Source organism: Sander vitreus, chromosome 5 (assembly GCF_031162955.1).
Source record: "Sander vitreus isolate 19-12246 chromosome 5, sanVit1, whole genome shotgun sequence".
Taxonomy (NCBI): Eukaryota; Metazoa; Chordata; class Actinopteri; order Perciformes; family Percidae; genus Sander; species Sander vitreus.
In genome coordinates this window covers 17,905,447-17,918,033 of record NC_135859.1, presented here as the reverse complement: position 1 = coordinate 17,918,033, position 12,587 = coordinate 17,905,447, and the positions used below count along the sequence as shown (strand labels likewise).

Below are 12,587 nucleotides of genomic sequence, written 5' to 3'. Positions count from 1 at the left end.
ATACAACATACATACTATTTGCTGTATGCCAGTACTGTAATAGTAATAGGAGATAATTTAGTATTGAATGCTTGAAAATGAAACTAAAGCCTCTACATTAACAAAAGCAGCATCCGTTTTGGGCCCAACACATGAAAAAAGTGATTTACAGCTTTTGTTCCCCTAAACCACAGAATATTTAAATGCTTCCTACCTGTGATTTTACAAACAGCAGCTCCGATTTGAGTCTTCTCTCTCTCTCTATCTTGTGTGTGTGTGTGAGTGTTTTTCAACACGTACACTTCTGGAGATTACTTTTCTTAGCTGATAATTAACCTTTACAAAGGTGCGCCATATTTATCTTGCAAGCTAGTCAGAGCAGACTTGGCTTTTAGGGAGGGGGGGCTTAAAGAGACAGACAGACAGACAGTATGTGTTTTTTAAACATTAAAGCAAGTAAACATGTTCTAGTAGAAACCCAAAATACAAGTATGAACCTGAAAATGAGCCTGATACTGTATGTCTCCTATATACCATATTGTAGTATTGTACTGTAGTATAGAGAGTGCCTACTTTGCACATTGTAGTGTGTCTACTTTTATTTTATTTGTTTGTGACTTGCAAGATATTAATTTGTTGTAAAATATGTCAAATGTTTTAGCCTACTTAATTGAAGATGAGTTCCTTCTCAACAGTCTTCTACTTATGTAAAAATCTAGGCTACTTGACTAAACATAAAAGTACAGTTTTAGAACTTTTCCACCAAATCTAAAAAAATGTTCCACTTCTTTTCTTTTTTTGTGCTCATGTTTTCAATATGATATCATTTTTGATTCCCTGTTCATTAAACTAGCAGCAGCTCTAGTTATGTCAGCAGTACCTACAAGTAGTCCTACACATGAACTTTGCTCTACATTCACCATTACATTTCGTACTTAGAAAAACTGTGTTTGGCTAAAGAATTTATGTGTTCCTAACATTTCTTATCTTGTTTCCAGGGCCAATGCCATGTGTGTGACTAATCTGCATGACTAATCTGAGGACAAACCCTCCATCAGACATTTTTATCTTAGATTTTAGAACCACTATAATAGAATATCTCAGCAGTGCATGTATCAAGGTCTTTATGACTCAGGTAGGCCTTAATCGTTTCAGACACATAATGTTGTATAGGCATTAAAAAAATAAATCAGGGACTCTATGAAAAAAAATATAAAGACTAAGTAAAGCTGGACTACAAACAGAAGTAACACTTTAAAAGCGTCGTAGTTGAGGTCCTCCTCTCAAATAATGCTGCTGCTGAAGCTTACTGATATACTGGGATTTCTATGGAATGGATTCTTCCCCTGCTCAGTCACCCAAAACTAGGCTGGCATCCTACCTAACGTTACATAATCAGGTTCAAAGCTGGTTCAAATTAGTTGAGTTGCTCCACAATCTTTCCACGTACGTACCCTTGGCAACATCAGTGGTTGGGAATCACCATAGACAGTAAAATTAAATCACTGAGGTCTGTTTGGGCCATGGTTTGGGTGCTTGAGAAAAGAATTGTCCTCATGTCGCCCTCTTGTGGTTAGATTTAAACGCCAAAGGAAGCTAGCGTTACCAACAAACCTACAGTTGACGGGCTTGGTAGATCCATAGGTAGACTTAGCATCAAGTTAAGTAGGCTAAATGTATCCTATACGCTAAACAGTATTGAGTACGACGTATTAGGAACTTGCCGTGCGCTCCCATTGCCCGAGAGCAACACCTCGGGGTTTCGGTTTTCAAAACATCCAGATGAAAATCTGCGTCGTATTTCCGTAGATGGGTCAGTGTCAGTGAATGCCTCATTTGTAATTGCTATATTTCCTACAACAACTGAACGCAACACGTGTGCCTCCCGGTCCGCTTTGGTCACGCGGTCAATGACATCAGTAAAGGCTTTACTGAGACAGATGTGTACTGTAACGTTGTAACACGTGTAATATAGTACCACCTGTGATAACCAGGGCTTTATTCTCACCGTGAGTTGACCTACCGGGACGGACCCAGCACAACCAGACAATCAACACATTAGGATAAACCGTTTTAAGGACAGGGTGTCTCTACTGAAGCTAACAGTGGTAAGCTTAGCTAGCATACCTGGTGAACTTTTACCATCGCTGCTCAGTGTGTTTGACAATCAACTTTATCCAACTCGAGCAAGCTAACCGGGCAGCTGACTATATAACGTCAGCTAAATGCAAGGACGGACTTTGAACTCTACAAGGGTACGATTTCAGTTTAGCTAACTGTCGAAGAGTTCCTGGCTGATTAGCCAGTCCGACATCCTTGTGTCGTTCGAGGTCATTCTGTAGCCTCTTAGCCAGTGATTATCGGGAAGCTAGTCATGAAGAGCCTACCGTATTTCTGCCGGGGAGAGGTCATTCGAGGCTTCGGGAGAGGAAGCAAAGAACTGGGAATCCCCACAGGTGAGTTCATTAGCTATCTGCCATTAATCTATTTGAGCTTTTGAGTAACGTTAGCTAATAACCTACAATATACGTAGTTTACGTTAGGTCAGTTAGTCTGAATTGGTCCAGAGTAATTTCACCAGAGAGAGAACCAGAGTAGTGTTAACGTTAGATAATCAACATTGGCAGTCTGTGGTTTTGACCTAAATGTCCGCCAGCCTTTCTCGGATGATTCGGCAGACAACCTGATTACTGTCCATTCATAATTGTTGCAGTTACCAGCTTGCAGTGAACAGCATTGATGGCGACACCTTTTTGACGCAACGACCGCGCATTGTTTTTCTGACTGCAGTAAATGTTAGTTGAGTAACGGAACTTGACAGATGTTTCCAGAAATATGTAGTGACGTCATACCTTAATCCAGTGGTTCCCAAACTGAGGAACCAAACAGAATTGAGGCACAAGATCTAAAAACGGTTTGTTTGTTTTTCCAGGAAATTGTCAAACCATATGGTAAGTTGCGAAATAAAAACAGGGAACACAGTTTAATTTAATATTTAGCCTATATAAATGTATTTATATATATATATATATATAATATCAGCTTTTACAAAAGAGATTTTTGTCCCCAACCATGCATAGCTTCGAAACATTTGCCAAAAGTACCCAGTGTGTTACCCACTGTAACAAATTCATATCTAATAATATATAATGTTATTAATTTCTAGCCCTGGTTATCTTAACATCCAGTTAAAATGTTACTCTAACTAGATTTCTTTGGTTTAAAAAAAATGTCTTCATCTGATTTTAGGTGACATTGAGCAAGACACTAACTTTCAGGAGGAGTGGTTTCCCTTACCTTGTTCTTTCCTTCCCCTGACTCTTCCTCCCTTTCTCTCTCCCATCTCCAGCCAACTTCCCTGACTCAGTGGTGGACAATCTTCCAGCAGATATTGCCACAGGAATCTACTATGGCTGGGCCTGCGTCGGTAATGGTGATGTCTACAAGATGGTGATGAGCATTGGCTGGAACCCTTACTACAAAAATACCAAGAAGTCCATGGTCAGTACAAGAAAAGCAGCATTCACTGCAAACTGTTTTAGAAAGCGTGCACATTGCCAATCTATTTATAAGATGTTAAATAGTCTTTGACAATCCAGGGTTTAAAGGCAGCCATGGTCACACTGTGGGTATTAAATTCCCCACAGTGGGACAAAACATATTTGAATTAAAAAATGAATAACTGCTCTTAAAAATAAAATGAATACCCCTTGTGTTGAAAGAAGAGAATAGTGGCTAAAGTTTGCAATATAACACATTTATGGACACGTTTCTTTAAGCAACACCCTAAACTGTTCAGTAAAATGAAATGATTAAAGTTGTGAATTAAGTCACAAGATTGGCGCAAAGATTTAAGTCCTTAAAATATGCTGTTTTCAAGATAGTATTGTATACTTCGTACACACTCCATACTCAGCCATTTTTCTTCATTTATTCTGCATCTAAATGTTATTAATTACATTTCAGCCATTCTAATACATTCTGGTTTGATAACACAATATAATTGCAGTTCATCACATTTGACAGTTGCAGTACTCTTGTAAGGAATACTTTTTTTTATTCTAGGAGACCCACGTGATTCACACATTTAAAGAGGACTTTTATGGGGAGATTCTCAGTGTTGTCCTGGTGGGCTACATCCGTCCAGAGAGAAGCTACAACTCACTTGGTACGACACCGCTCTCTCTCTCACACACACACACACACACACACACACACACACACACACACACACACACACACACACACACACACTCCTATTTTTGTATGCCTGCACTCAAAGGTCTAAGATTTCTAATGCCTCCAGATTTAATCTTTTTTTTTTTCTTCCTCTTAACCCACCATGATTCCCCCTTCCATACACTCAATTATTCTTCTCTTTGCACCTGATTTCTTTTCTGCATGTCTTCATTTCTCTTTAATTTCTGTTTTTAACAGAAGCGCTCATTGCAGCCATAAACAGCGACATTGAGGAGGCCAAGGTCACGCTGGAGCTCCCCGAGCATCTCAAACTGAGAGACGACAACTTCTTCACCAGCGCTCCCAGCTCATCGTCAGCCCTGCCCTCCAACACTGCATCCACATCACAGACTATTATAAATGGTCACTGACAGCTGGCTGTGACTGTAGCACTTTGTGTGCACACATGCACACACACACACCAGAAAACACATAAGTTTCTATTTACACACAGGTGTATGCACTAATTAAAATGCACAGCCTCATTCTGAGATCTCTGACCCGTCGTCATGGCTGCATAAACAAACAGTCTTTTTTTATTGTATTTTTCTTTTACCTCCTTAATGTGTCTCAATTGTTTAACTTCCTGAATGTTTTTTTTGCAGACTGCTTTTGTATATACTCCCACCAGATTGCCTCAATAGCATAACTGTGTATCTCTTTGGTCTTACTGGTCCTACTGTATATTTGGAATCTTTTATGTAAGAAGGTACCTTTTAAAAAAATTTAGCATGAGGGTGACCACAAGTAACTTTGTAATAATTTGTATATAACGAAAGACACAAATGGAAGGCAATTATTTATTCTAGTTTACACAGGGACCAGGGTTACTGCATGTAGAATTAAAGGTTCAACAATACATTTATGTCAGTTTTGTTATTTCCATATATTAGGGTAAGATGTAGTAGGAATACAATTATTCTAAATGTGTAAAGCATCAAAAATAGGATAAAATATTAAAAGTTATGCACATGGCTGGCCAAGAGCTCTTTTTGTGACATCACTGGCGGATAACCGCCTGAATGTTGTTATTGTCCTAATATCAGTGATGATATCAATGATTTCCTATTATGTAATTAAAATAAAAAAAGATCTCAGAACTTACATGTTCCTGTTATTTCCCCCTTTAATCAATTACTAAAAGTTAAGAAAATTCCTGTAAGATTGCTTTACATGCGCTCCTATGAATTCTGCACTCGTAAGGGTCATGTTTTCAGCAAAAGCAGAGCGGAAGTAAGTCAAACGTCACACTGGGTATGGGAATGTGTAGATAAGTGTCACAGCAAGAATAAGAACTAAAGCATCAGTCTGGCTCATGAAGGGAAAGCCAATGTCAACGGCAAGCACACTTAAGCGAAGGAGGTACAGTGGCAGACATCCCTGAGTCGGTTGTGTCTATTTGTTAGGTCTAATATGAGAAAAGACACTGGACTCAACCTGCTCTGCTGGGGATCAGGGCCCAAAATTAGCACCATCTACTAGCCAAATGCTGATAAAATGTGCAAGTGGCTGGTAACTTTTCTTCACTCACCAGCCAAAAAGCAATGGTAAGCTATTGAGTGGCTGGTACAATTTGAACATTCACTAGCCAGTTGGCTGGTGGACAAATAAGTTAATTTTGGACCCTGCTGGGGATACAGTGTCATATTACCAAAAGCCAAATTTAAATTGATGTTACATGAACCTTATATATCATGAAAATAATTTGACATAACAGTGCTTAAGCAGCTAAGAAATTAGAACAACTTGTCTTTCGGTAATAAGTATTTATCTCTAAAGGGTCCTCATTTTCAACTAGTATGAGAACAGTGAACATTAACTAGACAACAATGGAAATGTGATCTTATAATAACCCCCTGTGACACAGATGAGGAACCAGTTAAATTAAGACCACACTTACATCAGTTTACATAGGCTCAAAACGGATCTCTACTTATTTAAAAGTATATTAATTTAGTTTTCTTACATAACACAATCTGTCACCAAATCCAATGTGAACATGTTACTAGGCTCAACAATTACAGTGAACGGCTAACAGCAGTCACTTTTGTGTTGATTTGCATGCAATTCTTTGCCAAATCACTTCAACTCACTTTTGTACAACAGCAGGTTAATTCATAACACATTTACATCAAGAGTGCACACTCACAACATAGATCAAAATCCAGCTTTATTATGAAACAATGATTCACAGCACATTTCACCTCATCCAAGTACAGAGAAAGATCCTATTCATTTACTCTTCACACTTTTCTGTGGGTGTCTCTGTTATTATCTCAGGGAGACAGCAAAAAAGGCAGATGCACAACCTTAACGTCAAAACAGAGCTAGAGTAGAAATACATACCTTTAAGGAAAAAGTCCTGCAAAATCACCAGTGCAACATTTTGCTGTGTTTTGAGCAGTACTATTCTGAACACACGCACAGACACGCATATTTCAGCATTTCACTGTGGCCTAAACAAGATGAAACCACTGAGAAAAGATGTTCCTCTCTGTGTAAAGATTCAAAGTACTACACAGGGTTACAGATCAGATTGTACTTCAGTATAAAGTTTCCTTTGAGTTTTGAGGTGACTCCTGCAGCGCGATACACTGTCCATTTTACAAATTTAACAAAGACAGTGTAACACAAAAAGTAATGACAGTAATGTTACAACTGTTATTAATAAGAGCTTTAAACCAGATGATGTAGAAACAGAGGACGTATATCCCATTAGGGAAATGTAATATACTTCCTCTGTTTCTAATGTCATAAGCATTCTGTCCAAATGTGGAGTCTGGGTTGTTAATAAAATAGACTTAAATTTGAAATTAAATGTAATGTCCTTTCTCTAAGCGATATCAGCGGACAATAACTACTGCATCATTTTATGTTTTGTAAACATATTTTCTTTAAATGATATGATTTATTCTAGAAAATGTAAACAGACACATGAAAAGTTATATGATTGTCAGCACATTCAAAACTTTCCCTGAGGTTTGAGACTCAAAAAAGAAATCAAACTCCAGTGTTCGAACTATACCGTGGCCTTTGGGGGAGCCCACTTTTCGTGTGCTTGCGACTTACAATGACTTACAAAGATACATAACAGCTACAAGTGTATGCACTATACAGGATTTACCCTATTATACTTTATCGACAGGAATTGATAGGTCAAACAGCAACAAAGCATCAGGCTGTCTTTGAGATTTCACATGAACAACTGTTACTCAGGCTACCGAAGAATACCATAATTCCTCCGTTCAATTAGGTCTAAGCGACGCACCCCAAGCTTCCATCCTTAACATTTTTGCCAGCAGCGTGTTAACATTTGAACAAAGTGCTGTGTGTCCACAGTGTGTGCAGACTGTAGTTACAGTACTGCCTGAGGCCTTTTGGAGGCGCAACACTTAGGTTTTAGTTGTTGATCTCCCTGCAGGGGAAATGGTCTCTAACATGTTCCGTTTGAGCTTCACCTTTACTCTGCAAACAAAAGTGTATTGGGGAGTTGCACCTGGAATTGCCTATAACCTGAAAACAAAGGATGCAGCCAACGGCCAAGTGTGACTTTGCTCAATATGCAAAGGTTATACTGTCAGCTATTCCATCAATCAATAGATCATCTCTCTCAAGGGTTAAAGACGACACAAGGGTTAACAAACAGCCATGTATATGGGCTCTTCCAGTCTCCAGTAATTTCAGTGAATTAGGTTTAAATTGCCGTCATGCATGAATGAATGATATTTTTGCAATTTTACACATAATAATCCACGATGATCACATTACACAAAACTGAAATTGCACGTCAAAATGATAAACTGTTAATATTTTTAGAGATCCCCCCTCCCCAAAATTTCACAAATCACGTTTTCAAGGCAGCCCATGTCTTATTAAGGGGAGCCGAGCTCCCCCTAGCTCCCCCGTAGTGCGCACCCTGTCAAACTCTTCTTCCCAATCAAAGTGATAGGTTGCATAATCCAACAGTATACCAAAACTATTTATGTTGAGGCTAGACCAATCATCAACATCGAACTTGACCCAGCAGCCAAACGTCTCTGATGACAGTCACAAGGACTTCTTCTCTAGAATTTCAGTTGCAGCCATCATAAATGTCATCAACATATTGATTGGTAACTGGCTCGTATAACTAAGATTTCTTGGAAATGTGATGTCATTGAAAAACATGGCTGGGCACCCGGGTAGCTCACCTGGTAGAGCGTGTGCCCATATGCAGAGGCTCAGTCCTCGATGCAGTGGCCGTGGGTTTCAGTTCCGGCCTACAGCCCTTTGCTGCATGTCATTCCCCCTCTATCTCCCGTTTCATGTCGAAACTGTCCTGTCAAAAATAAAGGCCTAAAATGCCAAACAAAATCATCTTAAAAATAAAAATAAAAACAAAAAAAAGAAGAATCAAAAAACATGGCTGTGTGCTTGTCACCCTCCTTCACCCACGATTGCCTCACTTGTTGATTGTGCTGACATGATTTGAAGAGATTCAACCTTAAAAAAAAATAATTAAATAGACCATGTATCTGAGGAAGGGTGAGAAATAATTGTTTGATTGAAAGTATTGTAATTGTTTAAACTACAATAATAGTAAGGAATTATTTTCCCTTATTGTAAAGCACTTTGTGTACAAATAAAAATTATTATTATTATTATTATGATTATTATTATTATATAAGGAAGAGCTACTTCTCTCCAGTCAGGTCTTGTGTGTCTTTCGTTTCATCTGTATGAATAGCTCTCATCATCATACTCCAACTCAATCTCATCTTCATCCAAGAGTCCGTACTTGAACTTCCGATACACCGTCCCATCTTGTCCCATGTACACAATGTCATCATCATCTTCTTCGTCCTCCTCATTATCCTCACACGTAACGATTCGGTCGCTGTACTCCCCAAATGAAGAGATGGTGGGTTGTGAGGCAATGCCTCCATTGGTGTCCAGTTTCTCATAGCCTCCTGCTTTGATTTTTGGTGCCATTGCAAGTGATTTAGATCTAGCATTGAGGAAGAGGAAGAGCCCTCCGCCCACAGAGAGGATAATCAGCACACAGGCAGTGACAAAGAGTTTGGCGCTGCTGCCATAAGCCTCTAAATCCTCAGCTTCCCTGAACACAAAGTTGACACCCAGGATGCACTCCTCTGAGAAGGAGATGGAGCACACCATTAGGTTACAATAACACGTATAATCTGTATACTGGGTTTGTTTCTAATTAATCCTTTGTGTGGCATGAGTACATGAGATACAGTCTGTATCTGTGTGTGTTTTGTTGGTAGTCTGTGTTCCAGTGTGGGTTATTGTTTACCTTGTGAGGCCTTGCAGTCACAGCACTCCCTGGGTATTGGTTCATCATCAGGACGCGTCTCATTTCCACAGCAGGACAAGCAGCGGCCATCATCAGACAGGATCTGGAGTGCGTGGCACACTGTGCAGCTCCACATGCTGGGACCTCGGCAGTCCATGCAGGACGGGTCACATGCCTTGCAGTTTGGCTCTTCGCTCTCGGACTTAGAGCCCTAAAGCAACAGAAGAATTTGTTACACAGCAGACTGAGTGTCACTTTCACACATTATATCTCCAACTATACTGCTTCATGATTTACAGAGCAGCCTTGCCAAACTGCAGCAATAGCTATATGTTATTCATTTTTCAAGAGGCAAATGTGAACAGAAACACTCTTTGTAAAAGAAGTAACACCTGTGAAGCAGCGTAGAAGCCTACAAGACACTGGGATTCACAGATGCCTCCCATAAACGTGTAGCCTTCATAACAGAGCTGACAGGCCAGAGCGCCCTTATCTGGAAGGAGAGAGACAGAGAGACAGAGATAGAGAGATATGACATAACAACACTGTTATGTCAAATGTAACACTGTCAAATGTCTCTGAACTGGAATTTCCAGATTAAAAGCATATCAAAAGGCAAAAAAACTAAAGTATATCATAGCTTGGGGGGAAACTATGATAGATAAGACATTTATTATAATAGTACTGTGGCATGCATTATACACTTATTTGAGAATATATACGTAGAGATGTATAATATGTTATATATAACCCAGAATATATATATATATCTATATATATATATATATATATATATATATATATATATACACACACACACAGTGGCACTCATAAGTTTATGAACCCATGCTAAAGTTGACTAAAAAAATCATCTTTTGGAAATTGATCTTAATGCCTTAATTAAAAAAGTGAAGAAAAATCCAACCTTTAAGGACACCAATTTTGTTTGTGAATGAATAATGTATCTTAAATAAATAAATGTTCTTCCTTAAAATACAGGGGGCATAGGTAAGTACACCCCTATGTTAAATTCCCATAGAGGCAGGCAGATTTTTATTTTTAAAGGCCAGTTATTTCATGGATCCAGGACACTATGCATCCTGATAAAGTTCCCTTGGCCTTTAGAATTAAAATAGCCCCCCCACATCATCACATACCCTTCACCATACCTAGAGATTGTCATGGTTTTAGTTCAGTTAGCCTAATAGCTGGTTTTATTTGCATTGAGAGATGATTTTATGGAAAGTACCCCATGCCAATCTCTAGGCATTTTTTATTCCTCTTTTTAGTCAACTTTAGCATGGGTGTCCCAATTAATTACATACTCTGTGATTAATTAATCAAAATCAATCGCATATATAATTAACGGTGCCTGAACCGATACTTTTTAAGAAAGTAAAAAAAGAAAAGAAAAAAAAGGGGTACTAAACAACAGTCGGTGACATTAAAGAAGGCTTGTTTATTGCTAAGGCCATATGGTCAAAATTAAATGATTTAATAATAATGTATAACAATAAAAAGTCTACTCCAAGGTGCTGGAAAGGAGGGTTCGGTCGATAGTCGAACCTCAGGTTGAAGAGGAACAATGCGGATTCCATCCTGGTCGTGGAACAACGGACCAGATCTTTACTCTCGCAAAGATGCTGGAGGGAGCCTGGGAGTATGCCCAACCGGTCTACATGTGTTTTGTGGATCTGGAGAAGGCGTATGACCGGGTGCCCCGGGAGATACTGTGGGAGGTGCTGCGGGAGTACGGGGTGAGGGGGTCCCTTCTCAGGGCCATCCAATCGCTGTACGACCAAAGCGAGAGCTGTGTCCGGGTTCTCGGCAGTAAGTCGGACTCGTTTCAGGTGAGAGTTGGCCTCCGCCAGGGCTGCGCTTTGTTACCAATCCTGTTTGTAGTAGTTTATGGACAGGATATCGAGGCGTAGTCGGGGTGGAGAGGGGTTGCAGTTCGGTGGGCTGGGGATCTCATCGCTGCTTTTTGCAGATGATGTGGTCCTGATGGCATCATCGGCCTGTGACCTTCAGCACTCACTGGATCGGTTCGCAGCCGAGTGTGAAGCGGCTGGGATGAGGATCAGCACCTCTAAATCAGAGGCCATGGTTCTCAGCAGGAAACCGATGGAGTGCCTTCTCCAGGTAGGGAATGAGTCCTTACCCCAAGTGAAGGAGTTCAAGTACCTTGGGGTCTTGTTCGCGAGTGAGGGGACAATGGAGCGGGAGATTGGTCGGAGAATCGGCACAGCGGGTGCGGTATTACATTCAATTTATCGCACGTGACGAAAAGAGAGCTGAGCCAAAAGGCAAAGCTCTCAATCTACCGGTCAGTTTTTGTTCCTACCCTCACCTATGGTCATGAAGGCTGGGTCATGACCGAAAGAACAAGATCCAGGGTACAAGGGGCCGAAATGGGTTTCCTCAGGAGGGTAGCTGGCATCTCCCTTAGAGATAGGGTGAGAAGCTCAGTTATCCGTGAGGAGCTCGGAGTAGAGCTGCTGCTCCTTCGCGTCGAAAGGAGCCAGTTGAGGTGGGTCAGGCATCTGGTAAGGATGCCCCCTGGGCGCCTCCCTAGGGAGGTGTTCCAGGCCCGTCCAGCTGGGAGGAGGCCCCGTGGAAGACCCAGGACTAGGTGGAGGGATTATATCTCCAACCTGGCCTGGGAACGCCTCGGGATCCCCCAGTCGGAGCTGGTTAATGTGGCTCGGGAAAGGGAAGTTTGGGGTCCCTTGCTGGAGCTGCTACCCCCGCGACCCGACCCCGGATAAGTGGACGAAGATGGATGGATGGTATAACAATAACAATAACTTATTTCACTAGTAAATTGCTGTTGAACGACAAAAACAACCACCAGATGGGAAAAGGACATTTACAATAACTTCAAATGCACCACGAGGCTGTAGTTTACCAGTTTCATTGAACGCACCGTCTGTGTTGTTTCTCTGACGGCAGCTGCAGATTGTTACATACCGGTGTTGAATCCTCTACAGTAAAACACAGTCAAACTTTACACCGTTTAGCGTTAGCTGTCAGCATTTTAACCGTGTTTAATCCAGCTACTAGCTAGCGGTAG

The 12,587-nt window shown here is 40.5% G+C and overlaps 2 protein-coding genes across 2 annotated transcripts; one reads left to right on the top strand and one right to left on the bottom strand.

Annotated features, from left to right (window-relative positions):
* The first annotated feature begins 1,858 nt into the window (after positions 1 to 1,858).
* rfk (riboflavin kinase) lies at positions 1,859 to 5,322 on the top strand. The gene is made up of 4 exons (XM_078250823.1): positions 1,859 to 2,435; positions 3,329 to 3,480; positions 4,045 to 4,147; positions 4,417 to 5,322. The coding sequence occupies exons 1-4, from the start codon at positions 2,354 to 2,356 to the stop codon at positions 4,587 to 4,589; spliced, it is 510 nt and encodes a 169-aa protein (XP_078106949.1). The 5' UTR covers positions 1,859 to 2,353; the 3' UTR covers positions 4,590 to 5,322.
* A 1,049-nt stretch (positions 5,323 to 6,371) lies between these two features.
* LOC144517560 (proprotein convertase subtilisin/kexin type 5-like) lies at positions 6,372 to 10,681 on the bottom strand. The gene is made up of 4 exons (XM_078249644.1): positions 10,672 to 10,681; positions 9,907 to 10,007; positions 9,515 to 9,725; positions 6,372 to 9,350 (listed from the first exon to the last, which is right to left on the bottom strand). The coding sequence occupies exons 1-4, from the start codon at positions 10,679 to 10,681 to the stop codon at positions 8,929 to 8,931; spliced, it is 744 nt and encodes a 247-aa protein (XP_078105770.1). The 3' UTR covers positions 6,372 to 8,928.
* Positions 10,682 to 12,587: the final 1,906 nt, after the last annotated feature.

Coding starts and splice junctions, on each gene's coding strand:
- LOC144517560 (XM_078249644.1), bottom strand. Junction 9,726..9,906: donor GCTTCTACGCTGCTTCACAG/GTGTTACTTCTT, acceptor CTGTTGCTTTAG/GGCTCTAAGTCCGAGAGCGA. Junction 9,351..9,514: donor TGACTGCAAGGCCTCACAAG/GTAAACAATAAC, acceptor TCTCCTTCTCAG/AGGAGTGCATCCTGGGTGTC.
- rfk (XM_078250823.1), top strand. CDS start 2,354: ATGAAGAGCCTACCGTATTTCTGCCGGGGAGAGGTCATTCGAGGCTTC. Junction 2,436..3,328: donor AGAACTGGGAATCCCCACAG/GTGAGTTCATTA, acceptor TCCCATCTCCAG/CCAACTTCCCTGACTCAGTG. Junction 4,148..4,416: donor GAGAAGCTACAACTCACTTG/GTACGACACCGC, acceptor TGTTTTTAACAG/AAGCGCTCATTGCAGCCATA.